The following is a 24362-nucleotide window of genomic DNA, read 5'->3' as shown; positions in this document are numbered from 1 at the left end:
CCACGAACTGATGTAGATTTGTGGGGGTGTGGTTACACGAGGCGTTTCAGGCAGGTCTGGGTGAGCATTCGCTTTTAGATAGAATGTATCTTTTGTTCCCACACTTTTTTGCAATTTTACGTGTCTAATACATGCATGGGCAACTTATAACACACCGAATACACAGAAAAACACGTATTTGCGCCATATGACCCCTTTAATATATTTTGATGAATTGATACAAAAATTTAAAAGAGATGCTCAACTAACAAAAAGAGGAGGTGCAATCAAAAACCAACAATTAATACTAAGTAGAAAAAATGGTTATTCTAGAGGTCAACAAGGTCAACACTTATTCTAGAAAAAGTATATAACTATAATTTTAAAACCAGTGACGTTTCGATCATCGTCTAATGAAGGCCTTCACGATGGCTGAAACTTCTACTTACGTAGGATGATCTTTTTAAAAGCGGTATTTGAAATAAAAATGTTTAAAATATTAAAATAAATAAATATATTTTTTAAGCTATTTGGTTATGTAAAAAATTGAAGTAATGTAAAGAAATCAATGTAATTTAAAATAGTAAATGACTATTTAGTAAGGTAAGTCTTTATGCCAACCGTTTAGTAATGTAATACTTGAAGGAATGTAAAAAAATATTTTTATAATAGTATTTAAAATAAAAAATAATTAAAAATACTAAGGTAAAATTACTTGTAAAGCCAATGTAATTGTAAAAAAAATTAAGGCAGCAAAAAATATTAGTGTATGTTTTTTAAAATATGCAACTTTGCACAAACCTTTACAGCGACACAAACATGCTACAGTAATGTCGCATCAGTCTGAGTTATTCACTTGCACACTGTGCTGCATCAAGTCACATATTTTCCTGTTTTATAAAAGCGAGTAATGGCTGCGAAACCGCTCACTTTATCTCTAAAGCAGCACCGAAGTATATATATAATTAATGACCCTGTGACTTCTCTGTAGGCAATAAAAACACAGTTGGGATTCGGGCCGTTATGGCGAATGTGCTTTGCGAGCGCCTGACAGTGCTGAAACAGATGCGTACAGTCGGCATGCATATGCAGCAGGCGCATCCATCTTTGGTCATTTCATCTCAATGGCCCTTTAAAGCGGCCTGCTGACATTGTTCTGATGATATTAATAAAAGAGAGTGAAGTGAAGAGCGCAGCGGCGAGCGAAGGTGGCCATAAATATTAATAGAGTAGAACTGCGAGGAGCTCGCGGCATAAGTGGCCCTTTTATTATTTTTGGGGCTGTCCGTAATTTATCATCATTCCTGAAACAAAATGAGCTCCTGGCGTGAGGAGAAAGTGTGTTTCTTTGTGATGTTACGCATGCTATGAGTTTGTGCAGCCACTTTACGGGGTGGGAGCAAGATGAGGGCAAAATAAGTGCTGTAGAATTATTTGTTTTTTCGAAACTTGAGTTTGTCCGTTTACAAAATTTACAAATCCTTAAGACAACTTAGTTAATGACTATTAAAAAAGCATTGTAGTTTTTAGTTCTTCATTCATTTGTTCAGGCTTTAATGCTTACAGTAGACACACAGACACGCACGCGCACACACACAGTTAACTAAATGATGATATACCATTTTTTTAAATCTAATTATAGTTACTAAATACTAAACTTAACACAAATTCGTATATTAATCTTAAATTTGAAGACAGTAAACTAAGCACTTACCAATCATTTTACTTTACACATTTTGTATGTATGGCTAAACTACACAAATATAAAAAATACAACAATAAACAATGTGGTCTCAAATAGATAATAATTGTGAAGAGCAATATATTGCATGTAGCATGGTCCGAAATATTACCATCTTAATATACCATGAAACTTCTACATACTGAAAACAAATACTCTACTTTCTGTACTTTTCAGCCTTAAACATCACACCCACAGACTGTTGTCTGAATGTCTGACGCATACAACACACAAAATTGGAAACATTTCAGTAGTTTTAAAGTCGTCATCTCAAGTCCACAGGTTTCCATGATGCCTTTGGACATTGAATTGACATTTCTACTCCAAACAGTCTTGGACGGTCCTTAGCCAATGAAAGCTGCTATGGAGTCTCGACAATCTATCAGTCTAAAGGTCTGGCCATGCGAGACTACAACACTATTGTGTTTTATGCTATCACATCACTCTCCGATCATCTATTATTTATCTCAAATTGCTTTATGTATGAGTACAGAACTGTCGACTGATCTAAACCATACAGTACATGTGCAAGACACACCCCATGTGACAAGTGCAGGGTCACGCTTCCATACATCTACCATTCCTATTCTGTGTTCAGAAACTTGGAAGTCAATCACTTTTGCTGTTACCGAAGGGTGCGGCAGTCCAAGTTACAGTATATTGACTCAGAAAACCTGCAACCTGTGAGTAAAGAAATGTATTGATATCGCATGATGAAAGATTAGCCAATCATAACAGATTGTTACAAACCTGCTACTAGTAAATGTGTAAGTGAATAATGCTTTTGGGTTAATGCTGGCTTACTTTCAACACAGCGTTGGGTCAAAAATGGATGAACCCAACCATTAACCTATGCTGGGTGGATTCAGCCCAAAATGCTGGGTTGTTTTCTAATATAACCATTTTCTGGGTTAATTTAACCCAACGGTTGGATTTGTACGTTTTTGACCCAACGCTGGGTTGAAAATAACCCAGCATTGTTTAGAGCGCATTCCAGTGTGTTTGATTTAAGCATTTTCAGAGTGACCTGCTTTTACACCTCTCTTTTTGTAGCATTAGAATAGAATAGAATTGAATAGGCCTACTCGATAAACCAGCCAGAAATGCAGGTTTTTGGTTCAAAGCCCTGAATCTCAAGAGCCACTTTACTGGGTATATAATTCCAACATGAATTAAATTGCCAAAAACCATAAAATCATTCGTCTGTTACTTTCTGCCCTCTGTAATCCAAGCCAAACTTCCTTTAGCACCTCTATTATAATGTCTTCTCTGTAATGTCACAAAAAAAGCAGTCGTGTGGATTTTGTTAGAAAAGACCTGGCAACCTCCGAGCTTCAAGCTAAATCCACTATACCGTGTGACTTGTAGGTGGCGTGGCGTGGGAGTAATCGGGCTTTGCTTCGTGAACACAACATATTAGCTTAACGGCACACAGGACCGGGTTGTGACGGCATTTCAGAGGAATAATTACCAGCTAGCCTGGATTGCGGCAGTGTCATCCGAAGCCGCTCTTTGAGTGAACGAGAGCGCATGAAGTGCCCTTTTCACTGTAATTGCTGCACCGTGGGACACATGTTAATGCTATTTATGAGAAGGTGATCTAACAGGCTATGGGACTCGCTGTGGAAATGAAACTTATTTTAATATGGTAATTTGTTGACATTGTTGACATTTGAACCAGCCTTGAAGTTGTCCTATTTAATTAAACTTATTTTAATGTGGTCATTTGTTGACATTTGAACCAGACTTGAAGTTCCTGGCACAAATCACTGCAGAGATGTTGCTAAACATTTAACGGCGACAATGCATAGCAAGCAAATAAAATGAGAACGGAAAAAGCAGGAGGAAAAAATCAAAATGCACATCAAACACAGGCCACATTGATAGCGAGCGAAAGTTTCATGTGCAGTGTTCCAAAAACAAATGAGCTACCTAGTAATAAGCATTCTAAGACATCATATGCACCCAAAATTTGCCACCTCAAAAGATGCCAAATTCTAAGGTAGCATCGCAAAATAGGTAGCATAGCTAAATATGGTAATTTACCCAAAACTGTGTTTCTTGTCATGAGCACTGTTTGCATGGTGTGTTGATGCTGCCTATGTAGGGTGCTCCAAATCAGTCACTCGTGAGGTTAAAGGAATGGTTCACACAAAATTAGAATTCTGTCATTATTTACTTACTTGTCATTTCAAACCTGTAAGATTTTCATTTTCTTACAGAACAAAATAGAAGATAATTTGAAGAAAGTTGGTAACCGAACAGCGCCAGCACCCATTCACTTCCAACCCAGTCTCATGAATTGCGTATAAATAACATGCTGTTGCATTATCGTGTAATACATACGCCAAAGTTAGATTTTGCGTGCATATGATACGCCAATGTTTGCGTGCACCTCGCTGGAGAGCAGCCATTTTGAAACGTACATGAAGAGGAAACACTGAAATAATTAAAATAATACTGTTAGGTTTAGGGTTTGGGTAGAGGTTATAATATGCACGCACGCTAACATTAGGTTTAGGGTTTGGGTTAGGGGACAGGTTAATAAGACAAATTGCCGGTTAATATGCACGTGCGCTAAATTGGCGTATCATATACATGCAAAAATAGGCGTATCATATGCACGCAAAATCTAACTTTGGCGTACGTATTTCACGATAATGCAACGCGCGTGTTATTTATACGCAATTCATGAGACTGGGCTCTCACTTCTATTGTATGGACACGAAACCAATACAAGTGAATGGGTGCCGGTAACATTCTTCTGCACAAGAAAGAAAGAAATGACAAGAGGGTGAGAAAATGATGACAGAATTCTCATTTTTGGGTGAACTATCCCTTCAATGTGACGTTAGGAGGTTGTTTAGGAGGCTTTGATGTAGCTCAATGGATTTTGGAACAAAGCTTGCGTATAACAACTAACACAAACAAATGAAATAAAGATTCAGTGCATGTGCCAAATTGTAAAAGACAAAAACCCAAAAAACTAAAAATGAATAAAGCGTAAAAAGATGTCACAAATGGGATCAAATAATTAAGCAAAATGGTGCGCAAACAGGCAGTGAATGTGTACTGTGGCTAGAATTAAACATACAATACCCCACACTTAGAGTTCTCCAGGTGTGGATTTCTCTAGCAGACGCAGTGCAGAGGAGAGGAATAAAGACACGGTATGAGTCTACAGGTTAATACACACACACGCGCACACATACACACTATCACCTTTATAGCATCAGTTTATAATAGAGCATCTTTCCTGCGGTCGGCCAAACACTGAATAAATGTATACTGCGCCGCATGCATCTCATCTGAACTCATCGTACAATAGCAGAAATGGAGAAGCTTGAATGAGCAGGTGAATGTTGAGATGAAAATGTTCCAGACAAATGTGTGAGTAAATCACATTAGGCACTATAAAACTGAAGGTTAATAATACAGGTCATAATGTATGATATGGGTAAAAACATTGCCGTCAGAAATGTCTCCAGTTACTGTATTTGCCAATTTCAAATCAAATCTGACATTATTGTGAGGCTAGTTTTAAAAAGCACATTTAGGAGTGGAAGGAATCTGCCATAAAAACAACCATGAAAATGGCCTGTGTCCTATTTCTAATTTAATAAAATAAAGTAAAAAAGTAATAAAAAAATTAAAATTAAATAATTTAAAAATAAAATAAAAATAATATTTTTGCTCTAAGAAAATATAGCATTTGAGATGTGAATTTTTGCATATTTTTAATGACAACTAAGCATCTTTTCTCCCCTGAAGCATTTAATAGAAAACAAACTCAGAATATTTAAACGTGATATGCCTTTTTTGTTATTTTAATGTTAATTTCTTCCTATTCCAGCTTAATAACCAACAACTGACAACATAAGCCAGCCATTTTCGGTTAGGGTTAGTGTTAAGAATATCATAAAAATATCTAAAAATATTAAAACTTGCTCACTTCACTGTTCGAATATGTAATTGTCATTATTATTTAAATACTGGTAAATGCAGAAAACATCAAAAGTAAAAAAGTAAATACAAATTAAAAGTACATTTAGAAGTTCTATAATATATACTGTATTGCATATATATATATATATATATATATATATATATATATATTGTATTGCACATTTTTTCCTTAAAGAATTTGTAATTGTACTTTTATTTTGTATTTAATGCCAACACTTTTGACAGATTTCGAGACACATTTTTTCCATTTTTAGGGTAAAATATGTCTTCTTGTACATAACAGGCAGCACACAGAAACCATCACCATCAATGCTACAAAATCCTTTCGGGATAAGTATATTTAGGTGTCCAAATTAAACATCAACAGAGCCAAATCTCCTGTGGAAAACGAAGACGGCCAAATGCCACAATTCCAACTTTTAAAAGATATATGAGTCATACATTATTAATCTGAATCTATCCCAGACTTGGTCAAAGATGCCTGAGGGGACTTTTTATTACCAAGAAGTAAAACATCAATTTGCCATTAGACCCAGCCTGTCCACTCCATTCATCCCTGTGTTATTAGTTTAAAAATGAAGTCCATCTCTCTTGTCTTCCAAAAACATGCCTTACAGAAATTCCAACAGATGAATAAGCATAGTTTATGAGCCAACGTGCATTTTATGCCATACAAATAATTCATGATGACGTAAAAACATGTAAATGCTGAAATCCATGAGACATCATCGTCTGACTTAACCATTGGTGTCACCGGCTAAAATATGAATGATCAAAGTTAAAAGACAAGCCATTTTTGCTTATTCTCTGAATACAGAGCATGTCCTGTAAATTGTCCTTTAACTAGGGTGAAAATCTACAATAATTGCAAAACGGAGTACATTACTTGTTTAAAGTCTAGAGAATTCTTGAATACTACGTTCCAAACCCTAATAATCTTTCTAACTACACAAGATTCAAAGCAACTGTACGGATAAAACGGCGCTTTGAAATACATTTTGAAAGATACCTCATGTTGCATGATGTGTTTTCTATTATAACTTATCTCTAGCTGGGTCTCTCCTGCATTCACAGACGTATTTCCCATGTAGAGCAAATCAATCAGTAAATATTGATTATCAAACATACAATGGAGACAGCAACACAGTTTGCTACATGTCTGGAACAGAATCCTGAATGCCATTTAACTATAAGTAAAAGTAAACTTTCTACATTTTTTACACAGGACCTATTTGAGAACACAGACTTGTGGAGCTACTGTACAGTATCTGCCTATAACTTATGTCTCAAGAATGCAACAGAGAATTTAAAAAGAAAAAAGGCACAAGCTATTATTCCCGTATATAAGAGTGGAGCCTATTTCAAGTTTCTGCCCTGTAAATACCAGAAGTGCCTCAGTGCCACAGATTGTGGAAGATAAACACCTAGCCAGACTATTCACGGCTAACCTTTTGATTTCTGTTCTTTTAATAGCGACATATGTCATTATGCTTCAATTCACCCTGTTCCAGATAGCATTAAAACATTAACAATGGTGCTGACAAGCTCTCTTTTACAATTCATAGTAATTATAGAGCTTATTGATTTAACCGCTATTGTACATCCAGCTGGGGCTCACGTGGGCAATGTGCCTCAAACTCGAACGAACATCCAGGTTATAACCTTGCAATCCTGAGCAAATCAGATTTTTGAAACAAACAAAAATTCAAGCATAAGGAAAGACGATAACTAAAGATAAAGTTTTAGAAATGGTTACAAATTTGAGAGAATCATGGAGTGTATAAATACAGAAGAACGATATGATTGATCACGTTTAGAGTGATTCGTTTTCCGTTTCTGAATGACAAAACATTGACAGCCAATCAAAATTCATTTTAAATTTAAAGGGCCGGCACATGTTAAGTGTAAAACTGCAGCATGTAATCTAACACAACTTAATCTTCCATTGGTGTGGACAGTTTTCATTATAGTAATCTTTGTAGTAGAGATGCACCGATATATCGGCCAAAAATCGGTATCGGTTGAAAAAATCTATTTTTCACACTATTGGCCGATAGTTTAAAAAACAGCCGATGATCAGGGCCGATATATCCTGTCAATCAAAAGAGGACAGGAAAAATGTCATGAATTTGTGTTCTGTATATAGAAAACGTTAAGAAACATCACCAGTTTGATGTTTAATATTAATAGTCATTAAATGAATAAATAACATTCAGAACGTTACGAAATATTCATCTAATCTTGAAAATCGGTATCTGCAGATATCACTCCGAATTATCGGCTATCGGTGGAGAAATTTAGTATCGGTGCATCTTTACTTTATAGTTATTGTCCTTGGACCTTTACGCTATAATGCATACTCATCATCAGCTTCATCATTGGAGTGAAGCAGTAAGCAATCGCAAAATTTGTAGTAATAGATTATTTTTGTTTGAAAAGATGCAAACGGTTTTTGGTAAACATTTTACCCAAGTACTTTTGGGAATTCACTAAAAACACATCCAGTTGAAAAGACATAAACAGACAATACGGCCAATAAGAAACCAAAAACAGAGATGAGGGGGTGTAAGGCAGGAGACATTTTGGGCAGTGGCGGATTCGTGTAAAAAGAATGACATGAGAGGTGGGCTTGATTCAGAAAACAAAAGTGCGAGAAAGAGATGTGTTGAGAAGGGGGGTGGGCGGTAAAGTAGGTGACAGGAAGTGATGCAATGAAAGAAAGCCAGTGTGCATGTTTCACCAGGAGACAAAAGCGTTACAAAAGAGTATTTCGAGAGCAACGCTTACTGACAACATCAGAATCTTTAAAAATATGTCATATGTATTCTTGTTCAAATACAGTATAAATGGGTTTTTTTGTATTTGTAACTTATGGTTATTATTTATTTAGAATTATGTGTGTGTGAGCCATACCTGCGTTTGAAGGTGAGGAGAACGCCCAGAAGAATGATGACGAACATAAGGATTCCAGCAATGACACCTGCCATCTTCACTGTGCTATCCACCTGCTTTTCAGGCTCTGTGTCATTGGAATTCTGGGTAGATGCACCTTTGAAGCAACAAGTACATCACAAACAAGAGAGAGGAGCTTTTAACTAAGACAAGAGCTGCCGAGAAATGCTCTACAGTGACATGGATAAAAAGAAAACACAACACATCTCAATCTCCCGCACACCCAAACATCACACATAAACATCAATCCAAAGTCTCATCCGAACACAAAAGACTCAAAAGACACACACACAAACACGCAATTAAAATCAAATGAATCAAAGGCATTAAAATACAGACAAAACAAACGCACAAGTGACATCGATAATTACTATGTGTGGGTCTATGGCAAAGGGGAATCATTTACTGAATGGTATTAATTCACAGGAAACACACAAAGAGACAAAAAGACCTAAAGGAGCTTTCAAATATTGCATCACTATGGTGAAATGAAACATTTTGGGCCTATGGATTCTGGGTTAGAAAGTGCTCTCGTGAGGATGCAAGTGAATGCAAAGACAAATAAACGCAATAAATGCAGGCAAAATATAGAGACAAGAATGATCAGCCAAACAAAGATTTGAAAAAGGATGATGATAAAATCATGCAGGGCAATTGTGTGCGTGTTTGTGTATGCACGGGTGCTAAATACTTGCATGCACAACAACTCGCAGGTCTATTGTTATTATAATGGCATCTGTATGAAACCTGGATGGCCATGCATGACGTTCCGAAAATGCTGTGCAGATAGCGTGTCCCGGCAGCGAACAGCTCATCTGCCCTCATCAGGTGTGTAATTCTACTGTGAAATTGCCATTATTTCTAAGAAAGAACATCAGCTGCTGCAGTTGATGCCATAAATTCACAGCTGAAGATTGTGATCATTGGGTTGACATTTTCATATGGCTTTTTAAAAGGCGAACTAAAATGAAACCTATTCCAACGCATAATAATCGACATAAATCCTGATATTACATCCAAAATGAAAGGCTGTAGCGCGTTAAAAAGACAGAAATGAATGGCTGCCTAAAATACCTATGCACAAATCTCAAAGCGTGCAATTGCCTTCTCCAAAGACGAAACAATTGTGTTACATTGAAATCTCCTTCTCTTTTAACTTGTGCTTGTGCCAGTGCGAAACCTTTGACGATCAGTAGAGTATTAATGCATTGATCTATGTTTACAAGTGTGGGGGTGGCTCGCTTTCATGTGTATTTATTTTTTAATTCCACCAAATGTAAGGTTCTTTATGAGCGTGAGAAGATTAAAAAATTTTCATTTTTTTGAACTGTATTTATATGAACCCAATCTAAAACAGAAGACAAAGCTACACCAGCAATCCTGAATCTCATGCATTTGAAAAAAACACCCTAATGACCCGCCAAAAATGATAACTATAAAGTTATAAAGCTATAAAGTAACTATAAAAATAAATATTATAGCAAACACAAGAAAATATCTTTATGTTTCTTGTAAGTTTGAACGCTGCAGTTTCGATTTTAAAGGTCCAGTGTACGAAATGTATTCTAGTGGTGAGGTTGCGAATTGCAACCAACGGTTCACTCCACTGCTCATCCCTCCATTTCAAAGCACTACGGTGGCTGACACAGGACTAAGATGTCATCACGTTTTTGCTTCTTCGCTGAAGGAGATAACGTATTTACGAAACGCGCTCTGTAGGGTTAAAGTTAAAGTTGTGCTGTGAACTCCAGTACTTTCCTTCAATTTAAAGACATTTTTAAAACTTCATAGCTATAGTCATCATTCTTGGGTATGAATGGACCCAAAACACCCCATTAACAGACACTTAATGGCTTTATGGTAAATTGTACGAGTCTACACATTGTACGACTAACAAAGTTAATTTAGTATCTTAATTTAGTTCTGAGAACTTCAGTTAAACTTTCCCCGAAATTGCTCATATTTACTAAAAAATTCTCCAAATAACCCCAAATCATACAGTACATCTTTCTGAGACACAAAATCACAACTTCTGCTTCTCTTTGACCTCTGAAAGTAAACTCAACCGATATGTTCTAACATTGCAACTATTTTCTTTTCTGAGAGTGATTTTCCACCCAAACACGTTTTATCTTCATCTAAAGCTGTCTGTAGGAGGATGTTTGGGATGTGTATGGTGTATGTGGACGGGAAATATACTGTTCTTTGGTTCTAACAGCGTAGTAACTGAACTCGATATCCTCAGTCTGGTCAAATCTGATTGGGTTCAACAGTTCATGATACACACACACACACAAATCTCCAACCGGCTGTTCAATCTATTTCTGATATTATCCTAGCCAACACTATTCTCCAAACATGACAACATTTCCAATATCCGACCAAAAGATTGGCTCATTTTCCCAACTTTTATGACACGCTTGCGATGGAAGTTTTCGTCTGGGGTTTCCCAACAGGGGCATAAAGAGACTATTGTAAGTGCATTGCTGCTTATGTCCTACGCTGTGTGTGTTTTCATTGCTTCAACACCCTTGAAAAACCATACCAACATCTTAAGGTAAGAAGATTGAGAAACGGTAAGAAAACGCAAACACAATGCACCCTTGATTAGAAGCCACTGTCATAAATGTCCACTCACCCACAAGCCACTGTTCAATAAAAATGTCAATATGCAAACCATTTAAAGGGGTAAAACCGAAGTCCCAAAAAGGAATTATTAATAAAGCTCATAATATTAAAATCTAATCCCTATCATAAACGGGTGGGCGTTTTAATTGGCATCATTCTGCAAGGCTTTCAGCGGATCTGTTAGCAGAAAAGCTACCGCTGTATCAAACTTTATTTAAAGCAAGTCTGTGGGCTTTATGGAGGGCGATGGCATTTGTGCCAGAGACAGATATCACTATTGTTGGGTGGTCGCTGAGATTATAGCTGCGTAGTTGGGTGAATTTAACAGGATTACAATCTGAAATGGATCTGGATTAAGATCACACCGTCATGTAAATGACACATGATGCTAAAAGTCCTGGCCAGATTCAAAGTTAAACAGTGAACTATAATGGCAGTTAGTATAAAATCAATTTCGTTTGGGTTCTGGATAAAAAATAAAGCATTGCTATTAAACAATGCTGGTATAAAGCATTTACTCACATTTTAGAAAACAAAGAGATCTATGTAAACTACCAATTGATTTCAATCTCAAAGTCTGCTTGCAAAATGCATCATACTTTTAGACAAAAAAAGGTTTTGAGATTGCACAGAGATGGCAGCATATACTACAATTTTGTTTTTGTCTTTCTATCACATAGTCCCTGTTAGTGTCTCTGAAATGTATTTGGCCAAAGCTACTGCATTAGTTACAAAATATCAAACTAAGCCAACAAATGATTCCAGACCGAGTTGGTTTCACTTCTTTTTGCTAATTTCTGCAATCACTAATATAATCAACAAGGTGATTTGTTGATGTACTGTAAATAGTTCGTCACATTAACTGCGGTCGTGTTCCACTTATATCTGACAACCAAGATACATTTTCAAGTTTGCTCAGATTTAATACTGACGATGCTATTATGCTTCCTTATAACCAAATGTCAAAACATAAGAATTATTAAAACAGTTTAAAGAATAATGACCACAGCTTCTGTCTGAATCAGTTCACTAAGCATTATAACGGACCGCTAACGGACTCTACTAGTGAGCTATTTTAGTGCCAGCAATTTGTAATTTCAGTCAGGGCGATTGAACATATTGTATGTGATCGTAAAGGGAAAGGAAGAAGCAATGAGACGTGTTTGACCGAACCGCATTGCGTGTATAGACACCTGCGTGTGTGTTCGTGCGGGTGTGTGCGATAAATAGATGATAGATAGATAGATAGATAGATAGATAGATAGATAGATAGATAGATAGATAGATAGATAGATAGATAGATAGATAGATAGATAGATAGATAGATAGATAGATAGATAGATAGATAGATAGATAGATAGATAGATAGATAGATAGATAGATAGATAGATCACACACTCAATTTTCCCACACATACATATATTAAATGAGCAGGAACAATAACACATGCCGACAAACACACACCACACACACAACCACACATATACAGAGGTTAGGCTGGAAGGTCAGAGTGTATGACTGGGGTCATGTCGGGTGAAGCCGTCACTGGCATATGTAAGGGTGGAGTTGTAGGTAAGGTAACGTACATGTATCTCTCTTTTGCACATTTGCTCAGAATATTATTAAGCTCTTATGCATATCTGACAAGTGAAAGCCTAAAATACCTTCATGTATACCCAAAGCGTGTGCATTTTAGAGAGTTTATAGCTAAATATCATGAATAGCTGTATTTACAATGTTGGTTAAATTCAAAACAACATTAAAAGAAAACTGTAAATTAGGGCTGCAAAATATGATTGAAATAATGGTTTGCAATAACTGCATGATTTGATTATTTCAAAAAGTTATATATAGTCAAAGTTTATTTTTCAGAAAGAATGTGAAATATGTATGTTGGTTACACATAGCCTAACTTATTCATTTTAAAGCTATTTTATTGAATATTTAAATATTTATGTACAGTCTATTAAATTTAAATTGATTTTCGTATGAATTTGTACGCTGTGAATCGTACAAAACGTTCGATAACTAGGAAATGAGCAATACTGAAGCCCCACCCCTAACCCTGCCCCTAAAGCTATAACGCCACTGGCGCAAAAGCAAATCATTCTAAAATGTACGAATGAGATTGTACGAATTAGCCAAAATTAGCCACATCGTAAACTAGTCACGTTTTTGCTGTGAGATTGTGTTGGATTATCACATCGCATACAGTATTGCATATCACATTCGTAGAAAGTCATCACATTCTTGTGTCCATGTTGTAAATATCCGATTTATCGCCCAGTCCTACAATGTACCACTTTCAATGGTCGAATTGAACAATCATTTCTGAAGAATCAAAATTACGAATCACCTACTGCAACTTTTCGATTTGTGGATAGCTATTATTTCCCTGAATAGAACTATTGTTGGATCACGGATTCAGTTTCTCAGAGCTTAACAAGATCATGAGCAAAACCACAGTAGAGAGAGGCTTTCTGTCCTTATTCGACATGAAATAATAATAATAAAACGGTCAATCGAGACATGTGGGTGGCACTGCACATTCTCAGGGTCTCAGTTACAGCAGTGTCAATGAGGTCAATGAAAACCAGCTAGACTTTTAGTGGACCAGGCATGCAAAAAAATGCATTAAGATGTTAATGGAGAGAAGCAGAAAAAAAAGAACAAGATCCGAAAGCAAAAGGAAAAAAGGAGTGAGGCGAACAACAGCGCGGGGTATGTGAATGAAATGAAGAAAAAAGAAAGCAAAATTTGACTATGGTAAAATATTCACCTTCACTGGGAATTACAAGAATGTAGGGCGTGGTATTTTGTCCCCTACCTATTACCACTAAGACAAGGTTTTAAGTTCCAGGCCGGCATGCATGAGAGAAAAGAAGGAAAGAAAAAAATAGTCTAAAGATTTATGCTTTCATCTTGATCATCGATTCTCTGAGCGAGTAACATTTGGCTGGAAAGGAAACTGATAATCGTTGGATACATTTAGGAAACATATACTGTATGTCATGAGTCGAGAGGTTATTACGCAAGGGAGAATTAATTTGATTCCAGAATCATCTGGTGGAACTGACAGGGAAGATATGAGAGTTATAGCAAAGTTAGAAAAGTTAGTTTCCTTTCATAGGAAAGAAATTCCTTTATCTTTCATCTTTCCAAGTTTCTAAGCCTTTATAAATGTGGCTTTGCAATTCTATTCCAACTGAAAGGAATAAGAGAAATGCTTCCCAAATGCACGAGGGGGAATTCACTAAGAATGATTTGCACGTCATTTATAAGCATGCGCCGTCTGCGCTGTTAGCAGACAATTTGATACATGAATTAAGCTAATTTGCATCGGCGACGCAATTCGAATGCTGTCGTTTTGGTTGCGAAGAATGCTCACAAATATTGCATACTTCATAGCAACCAAGACATCTGAATCGACATTCAACAAACAATCAAAACATACACAAGTAAATACATCTCTTAAATAGAGCTAGTTTTGTAAGCGTAATCGAAAAAATGTGCGCGCTTGAAAACATCAAACGGGGCTAATGCATGTCACATGGTTAAACTACATTTCCGGTTGTTCTCACATGAGACAACCATTTAGTGAATTCGCCCCTCAATCTAAACCTATAAAAAACAGCAATATAAAGGCAAGAAAAGACGTAAACAAAGATTAAACTCTCAACGTTCGTATCACAAAGCATGTCTTCCTAAAGCAGAAACATAAAAGTAATTGGTTGTTTGACAGTCATAATAAGAACCCAACTTAAGACGCACTACCTGGGATATGAAAGGAAAACAAGGCATGACAAGAGCAAAAAAGCCTGACATGGAGCGAAACGAAATGAGTTCAGAAAAATAAGCAAGCAAACAAACAAACAGGTGTGTGCAGAAGCTTATTGAATAAGATGGATGAAAGCCAGAGGGAAAAGAAAAAGAAAAACTGAGAAGGTAAAATCAAAAATGTGATGTCTCTGTAGCGCTGAATGGCTATAGTGCCTATTACTTCTGTGATGTCCATTAAATAATAGAACGTCTCTTGCGATTACTCTATATCTGGATGTGATTATGTAAAAGGATCTTCTACAGCGGGAGGGGGAATGAAATGGAGCAAAATAAATTGAACAGAACTGTTGGCCGGAGGCAAATAATCATGCAGGTAAAATAAAACGGGTTTTCAATCTCAGTCTGATATAACTGTTAAGGTATTTCAGACTGTACGCGTTAAATGAAACGCCTTTGTCCTTCATCATGTTTAGTAATGGGTTCCACAATATAACCAGAGGTCTCTAAGGATGTGGAGGCAAATATCACTTTAATAATCCATCGGTGAGGCCTGCTTAATTCCAACCGAAACATGAATAGGTTTTCGGTGTCTTAGGCTACGGGGACTTCAGTTGTGACTCAATTTCATTAGACTGAACGACCGAAATGTCAACTGAACCAATTAACTTTCCCAAAGCACGACCAACACAAATAATAATCATATTAAATAACTCCCAACAGTAAAACGTGTCGTTCGTACGAGCTAAAAATAAGTGAAACAATTCTCATACCTTTGGTAGCTAGTCTCACACAGTTGATTTTGGTTTCCTGAAAGAAGAAGAGAGAGTTAGCGTTTTAATTAAACGTCAGAATGATATTAAATTGAGGAACATTGCTTTTGTCAAGCTACAGTGATCTTAGTAATTGCAACATAACGTAGTGCAGGTTACGTTCATCACGAAGTGCGTGACATGAAGACGCAGTTCATTACAGAACAATATTTTAATGGTAGTGAGGGATACAGAAACACAACGCTGAGGCTATATAGAAAAATAGAAAAATACTCACTTTGCTAAATTAGCTCAAAATATGACTGGTTTTCTTTCTTAAGTGTAACGCATCGTTTCACTTAAAAGTATAGTGTATGAACTTGAGCAGCATCTAGAGGTGAGGTTGTGAATTACAACCAATGGCTCACTCCACCCCTCCCTTTCGAAGCACTACGGTGGCTGACACAGGGCTAAGATGTTGTCACATTTTCACTTCTTTGCTGACATATTTATGAAACACGCTCTGTAGGGCGGTTTGTGCATTTAGGGCTAATGTAGAAACAACATGGCCAATTCCATTTAAGGGGACCCGCGGTGTATGTAGATAGAAATAGCTCATTCTAAGGTAATAAAAACATAACGCTTCATTGTGTAAGGTCTTTATTTACCTCTGAAGACATAGCAATGTATATTATAATGCATTTCTGTCGATAGATCCTAGGAAAAATTACACAAATTACACATTTAAGACTACGTTTATTAACCCACATAAAATGACGAAACAAAATGACTTGACGGAATAAAATTATTTGTTTGTGTTCAGTTCATAAATTATTAAATAATTAAAATGTTTGGGCAAACTGTACCTTTAAACATTCATCTTGAGTCTTTTATTTCTGCAATACTACAAAATGAGTCCAAAAGAGAACAACGATTCCAGAAACATCTGCATCGGTTCCGTGGCCACATAACTGCAGAAATCTTTGCTATATTTCATAAGCCACAAAGTTCTACACAACGCTTTACAATATTTATAATGCTTTATCTACCGAAAACGTGTGTTTCTCACCTGTCTAACAGAATGTACCTCGTTTAAATCTGATGCACTAGGATATCGTACAACACATTTAAAGGCCTTAAGCAAAGATGGAATACAACGTTGACATCGGAATAGTGCAATAAAACATTGATTCTGTTCTACTCAATGTACTGTAGTAATACCATGCTGACATTTACATTAATGCATTTGGAAGCGACTTACACCCAAAGCAATTCAAGGTACACATTTTCAGTATCAATATTATCAGTAAGTACTACAATTCTTTCTAGCACCCTGTAAATCCCATGGTAAACAAGTATACAGAACACCATGTAAGCATTGCTCTATTGTATTTTTCAGGAGGCATTAGGCATTCGTGGCTGTCTTTGCGATGTCTGTTGTTATGATAGAAATCTCAGCTTCATCCTCCAAATGCCATGTGCGGTGTGACAGGTGTTAATTAGTCGGCAGATTTCGGCGCGAATCCTGCGTGGAAGTTTAGAGCTATGAGACAGGGAGACAGATGCCACCATGTGCTTCTGCGAGAGCGTTTACAACCTCCACTTGTTTTGATTAGATCTGCTGTTCTTGTGTACTATCGCAGCAGACGTGTAGAATTAATGGACACGCGGCACAGGACCTTGAGAGGAGAGATAACGCCAAGGTATATGTTTCCTTCCTAATGCTAAAAATAAAATGAAATAGTATAGTGATGTATTATATGTCCCGGTGCTGGAAAACATTTGGTTGCTGATTTCTGCTAAAAAAAACAATGACCCGCATTGACTTCCATAGTATGCACACCAAACCACTGACACATTTCTAAAAATATCTTCATTTGTGTTCAACAGAGAAAAAAGTCATGCGCAGTTTTTGAATGACGAAAGGGTGAAAAAAGACTATAAGGCTTAAATTTCTGTAAGGCTCAAATAACCGAGATCCCCAAGTGTAAGCAATGGTAATGGCGATGCCTGCCTTGGCAAACCCCACTAATAAAAACGCATCTCTCTCTCCTTGCACTTATTTTATAACCTCAATATGTCTTTGGAGGCGTCACTCTTAAAAAAATATCAAAAATCCCCTTGACGACACTTCATTGCACATATCAATTTGCCTCAAGGCAGTCGAACCAATAAGACTGCTTAATACACATCTAACAGATGCTGATGAATGCAAACACAACAACACCCCTGAACACACACTGCTGATACTGAAAGGTTAACTCTCAATGTGCTGGATTGGGGCAGTTACAAACATGTGACCTGGCTGTCAGTGAAGGCTCATTTCGTCATCTGTTTAAGCCACTGGACTGACGCGACAGAGCGAAGAAAGATCCATACAGTATGTGGCCGCTCCATCTGTCCGTCACAGGCTGCTGTCAGAGAAGCAGGGCCAGACTTGGATGGCTATTGTAAAAGTAGGTGAAAATAAGCTTGTTGGGACTTACTGCACAATGTTGATGAAGGGGAAAACAAAATCATCATTTTTTTTCACTTTAAACGATACCAGACGATGAATAAGGGGGTCTTATCTAGCGAAACGATCGGTCATGACTGTAATGTAATACGTAATACGTATGTAATACGTAATTATATAGAAAAGGTCACGCTTGACGAAGGCGGAAGTACCGAGTCAGTGTTTACAATTTGAACGTGCAAGTTTTCAACGTAATTACGTGAAGTCATGAACGCGCATCGTAGAACAGTGCTAGTCGAGCATTTGTGTTTATAAAGCATATACTTTTTTTTTATTTAGAAAATGACCGATCGTTTCGCTAGATAAGACCCTTCTTCATCGTCTGGTATCATTTAAAGCCGTTTGAAGCTGCACTGAAACTGTAATTTTGACCTTCAACCGTTTGGAGTCCATTGAAGTCCACTACATGGAGAAAAATCCTGGAATGTTTTCATCAAAAACCTTCATTTCTTTCGACTAAAGAAACAAATACATAAACATCTTGGATGACATGGGGGTGAGTAAATTATCATGAAAATTTATTTTGAAAGTGAACTACTCCTTTAACAACAGGTACCGTGGTATTACCATTGTGCGCTGTGTGGTTTGGAATTTCTGGTTGGTTGCTTGCATACCAAAAAATGAATAAATAAAAGTAAAGAGCCCTCTGCTCAGGTCGGCTTCAGTGTAAACGTATGCAGCATGTATTATGTATTTTTAATGTTTTATCTATATTTATTTATGCATACATATGCATACATACTATACACAGCATATATTGAATGTATTTTCTTATTTATTATCATAAATCATTTTCTTTATTTCATTTTAATATATATTAATATATACTCATCCATAGAAAAGAACTCAGTAAAAGCTCGCACATCAGCTTCAAATGGGTGCTCAACCAAAATCGAATCAAATAAAAATATATACAAAGTGAGCACACAAAAGCTCAAAAAATGTCAAAAGTTTTAATCGACTTTCACAAAACGTGTGACATTTCGAAACGTGTGACATTTTGGAACTTTGGTGTGCCGACTTTGTATAGATTTTTCATACACACTCATCCATAAAATTATATACTGTATATATATATATATATATATATTGATTATTTTTTATTATTTAATATATATATAAATATATACACGGTATATAATTTTTATAATAATTATTATATACATACAGTACATGTATATGTCAACATTAAATAAATATAAATTAAAAGAAAATAAATTAAAATGGACAGAATATCTCCCCACAAACAGAAAAGCTGTAATTAAAAAGTATTGAAATAACTTTTCACCGACAGGTGTTAAAGTGTTTCTAAGCTTGAGTGATGCATTTCTATTGACATGTTTAAAAAGACCACAGACGTCTTATGACAAATACTCAACAGTTATCCTGGAAAGTTAAGGAATATGGATTTCACGTCACGCTGTCTTTTTGCCATGCCTGCCAAAAATAATCCATGTGACGGCAGATTTACAGTCAATAAGTTTTCTAGTTGGTCACTCACTCAATTCTCAACCATGTTATGGATTAGTTAGCATAACGCTTATCTTGACATGCTGGTGCCAATTCTCGCCTGATAACAACAACATCGACAACCTCTGAAGGAAACAGCAATGAGCTAGGTCAAAGTCCAATAAATTTAGGCCGCTATAAGTAAAAAAAAGAATGTATCAAATCCACCGACTAAACACATTTTAAAGCACATATCAGCCTACAACACTTGTAGTAATCTTTGTCTATAAAAGCTAGCAACGAACACTTTATACGTTCGATCCTGGGAATGTACAAGTACACTATAAATATTAAAGTATAAATGTAGACATGAAGCCGGGCTCTTTTAACCAGGACGCAACCATTTGCACCAATGGCAATGAGTCCTTGATTTTCAATCAGCTATCACCTGAACACCAAAAAAGTAAAAATTGTTTCCTAGGACACAAAAAGAGACAAACCCAAATACGTGTAAAAGTAATTCACAATTTCATTCAAGTTCACCCAGTTTCCACTTATTTTGTGAAATGGATGCTTATAATCACGAATTATGAACGCAAGAATAAAAGATGACAAGACGCTCTGGAGGCAATCATCTACACATTAGGAGCCGAGAAGAAAGAGCGCTTCACTAAGAAGGAATAACAAAGCTCCATCTGGGCGTATCTGAGATGGAGCCGTGACTATTCCGGGAGATGTCGCTTTGAGCGTAACACCTTTCGTCTTGGCGAAGTATTAGCGAGAAGATTAAACAAAAGAGAAACCAGATATCAGACGGGCTTTATGTTGTCTAGTGCATTTTCATTCATGGAGAGCAGTGCGCTTTACATAAAGAGGTGAGAGTGACAGCTGAGTGCCGCGCGAGGTGTAAATGAAGAAAGAAACGGCGGGAGATTCGCAGACAATGTGCAAAGCATGTGCGAGACGCTCGAGGAGGTTTAAAACCACTCACAAACCAACATGAGAGAGATGTTTTGTCTTCTTGTGCTTCGATATGAGCGCTCGGACACGAATTAAATGTACCAAAAAACTGCAAGAGGGAGATATTAACCTTCAATTATGGATTTAACGATAACGTTTTGCGATATAACGTAAATGTTTGCGAGAGAACGCAAAAGCTTTAAAAAATATTTTTCTCTTCCCTTTCATACTTTTTCCACCCCATGTCCCTAAAAGGGCTCCGTAATCAAATGAAAACTACAGTGCAACAGGAAACAATTTTTCAGTGCAACGAGTTTTTAAACTTCTCAAATTTGATAGTGTGGAAGTGTGGATGTGTTTTTTTATTTTTGTTTCTTTATAAACTTTATAAAGTGCTGTTCCATCAAACAGTGGCTTTTACCTTTGGATTTTAAATGCATGCCATGCATTTGTCCTTCTGTTTCTTTTTTGCTGTCGTACCTGAACGCATCTGTTCCATAAATGATACGCGCCATTCGAAACAAAGTGTTCCAAACGGCTGTCCTTTACCTGCCAGAGAGCCGGCGGGACGCGGAGTGCGGTTTCCATTTGTTAAAAGCTGTCTGTTTCAATCTCTGTCTGATTCTTCAGCCACTTAAACGGCCGAGTGGCTCTTCTCTACTGTGTGTCCCCGTACTGAACAAAAGACGCCTGCAGCTGCAATTACTTGCTCTTTAGTCCGAGCGTCTGTGGCGTTCACAAACACACCGGAGGGAGAAAGCAAGTGGAGGAATCTTAATTTAGCTTAAAACACTTTCAGACCAACTCCCGAAGCCTCACTCTTAATCTCTCTCTCCATCTCTCTCGCGCATCTTTGGCAAAACGATGCGATGAACCCAACCCAAGGCAATCCCTTATGAGATCTCCGTATCGTATGGATGTAGTGTCGCTGGAATCCATTTAAGAAAATATTTGGTTCCAAAATGCCTTACTTTATTTTGATTTGGATGAACATTTCTCTCAGAGTTGTAGACTTTTCCGTAAAAAAACATATTTTTTAATATAAAATGTTGAAGAGAAGACTATAACAAGATATGGGTTCTCACCGCTTCTGTCATTACAGAAATGTACAGCAGCCATTCACAAAAAAACACATTTTTACGTTCCACTTTGCAACTTTTTCTATGTAAACATGCGCTTGCGTCAGGCATAAATCACCCTACGAATGGCTTGCTTACTTTACCGACTCTGCATATTAAAATGAGATGGGAGAAAGTCAACACAATTCACCTTTAAGCAAATGAGGAGGCCTTTATAAGTCTCTACAGTTTCCACATTTTCTAGAAATAATGAGCAGCAACTCAACGTTTAATGTGCACTACAGATCCGCAGACATTGATCAAATATAGTTTATTATAGACATTAGAAATGAGGCACTGGTCATGTGACACGACTCTACAGAGACCCCCTAAAAGTATTTGAAGACATAAGCCACACCTACAAAAGTATGAATGTCAAGGCATTAGATAAAATGTCACAATGTGACACTTGCAAACAAGTACTAGAGCTTTCACAAAACTAACTTTACTTTCTTAGACTTTTCTTTTTTCGCTGATATCAAGGCAATTTTAGTGGATGTACTGTATAAAGTAAGTTTCATTAAAGGTTATTGTTACCATTCTTTAAAATAAATGCCACTGAATTGATATTGTGTTATCAAATGCAATCAACTTCATACATTTTTATATGAAGTGTACAAATATTTTTCAAGGTTGACAGTATAAACTACACTTTTTTGATTTTCAAGCTCAAACAATATTGTATATACAGCATACATACTGTATATGCGATGTCAAGTCAGTGTGAATATTTATCAATACAGGAGGTAATCTCTACAGCAAATTGCATTGTGAATCTATTTGTTACTTTGTGGCACGCAAATGGAAAAATCCGACGACTCTCTTTTACACTAAGGGTTTCTCGAGCACACTTGGAACAAGGTAAGTTGAAAACAAATCTGAACTACCAACCTAAATCCATATTTTATGCATGAATCTCCAATCAAATTATCTGGGTCACGGTCTGAGGTTGTTTTTGAGTGCTTTTCTCCACTCGCCTGAGACTGAAAGATCGAATTGAATGAAATCCAATCAAATCTGGAGCCACATATATCAGAAACCAGAGCTATGCAGGCAGAGCCTTTACACAGTGCATTACGCCTGCTGAGATCCTGACCCGTGATGTAGATCTATGTATTAATATCTATACCCGATTATATGATGGCTATATATAAAAAAATGCTCTGTGAACTAGAATATTTATCTTATAAGATTTGCATAATTGCAAAATTGTGTTTACTGTACAGTACAGTATACTTTGTACCAATGTTACTAATGTACAATAATTTATTGTTTTAATTTATTTTACTGTATATTTCAACTCATTTGGCCATCAGAAAATAAATAAAATTCATTTTAAAGTGCGTTTTTCTGCGGTCAAACTTATTTTTATTAAAAACTGTAATCACACATCAGTCACATTTCATAAAAATAAAAAATATATACAGTATATATATATATATATATTGTATATATACACATACAGTATACACATATATATTAGGGCTGTCAAACGATTAATCGTGATTAATCGCATCCAGAATAAAAGTTTGTGTTTACATAATTTATGTCGGTATACTATGCTAATTAATTTTGTATTTATGAACACATACACAAATGCATTTATTTTAGAAAAATATAAAATATAACAATTAATAAATGTTTATTTAGAATTTAAATTATTGGTAAATATAAATTAATACATTTAAACATTTCCTAAATATATAGACAAGTATGTGTATGTTTTGTGTTTATAAATACAAAATTAATATGCACTGTACACAGATATATATAATGTAAACACAAACTTTTATTCTGGATGCGATTAATCGCGATTAATCGTTTGACAGTCCTAATATATATACAATATAGCATTATATTATATTTATATGGCATTACTTTCATCACATTTAAGCACAATTACACATATTGTATAATTTTCTTCGTGTAAAATATAATTTCTTTTATTTGATTTGGTGTGAATTATGACATGTTCTTCATAGGTTTTATAAAAATGAGTTCCCCAATTCATTTGAAATCGAAATGACCCCACTGCATACTCACCCCGTTGGCTTTGCTCATGGCCTGAAAGTAAATGCTGTAGCTCTTGGCTGGTGACAGTGGAGCGTTCCAGTAACCGTTATACGTCTTGTTGTCTCCTATAGTAAAGGGTTGTACCACGGCGAGGCTAACCGGAGGGAGTTCGGCCGCAAAGTAGTGCGGTGAATCCAAGATGGAAGCGTTTCTGAAGCTGACTGGAACCGGAAAACATTCCAACACGTCAGTGGCTCGACGAACTTTCTGCTTGCGTTGCTCTTGAACCACAACTTGATAGGCACTGGTGAAAGAAAAACATCAATGTACTTATTCAGTGTATTCAGAGTATTCAGTGAGAGACTTTAATTTGTGTGCTATGATATTATTGACTGAAATATTTTTCCTGTGGCCTTGGTGATGTCAGCTAAAATAAAAAGTGGGTAGAGAAAACCACAAATCAAATATGTATTTTGATTTCATGTTGTATTGACTGCATTTCCTTGTGTGTT

General features: G+C 36.4%; 1 protein-coding gene across 16 annotated transcripts in view; it reads right to left on the bottom strand.

The window, feature by feature from the left end:
* ptprt (protein tyrosine phosphatase receptor type T) overlaps positions 1-24362 on the bottom strand; it is a 214112-nt gene that overhangs the window by 54212 nt on the left and 135538 nt on the right. For 7 of the 16 annotated variants that reach the window (XM_057337370.1, XM_057337367.1, XM_057337369.1 and 4 more), the window contains exons 12-16: positions 23881-24154; positions 15817-15853; positions 14046-14102; positions 8600-8735; positions 4820-4852 (exon numbers count right to left, since the gene is read on the bottom strand). In XM_057337370.1, coding sequence (XP_057193353.1) covers positions 4820-4852; positions 8600-8735; positions 14046-14102; positions 15817-15853; positions 23881-24154 — 537 coding nt within the window. The remainder of the gene's footprint in view (positions 1-4819; positions 4853-8599; positions 8736-14045; positions 14103-15816; positions 15854-23880; positions 24155-24362) is intronic. The other 9 variants (XM_057337373.1, XM_057337375.1, XM_057337378.1 and 6 more) reach the window with 4 other exon arrangements.

The sequence above is a fragment of the Triplophysa rosa genome, linkage group LG7 (genome assembly GCF_024868665.1).
Source record: "Triplophysa rosa linkage group LG7, Trosa_1v2, whole genome shotgun sequence".
In the NCBI taxonomy this organism is placed as follows: domain Eukaryota; kingdom Metazoa; phylum Chordata; class Actinopteri; order Cypriniformes; family Nemacheilidae; genus Triplophysa; species Triplophysa rosa.
The sequence above is the reverse complement of the archived record's forward strand: the minus strand, read 5'-3'. Positions and strand labels throughout refer to the sequence as shown.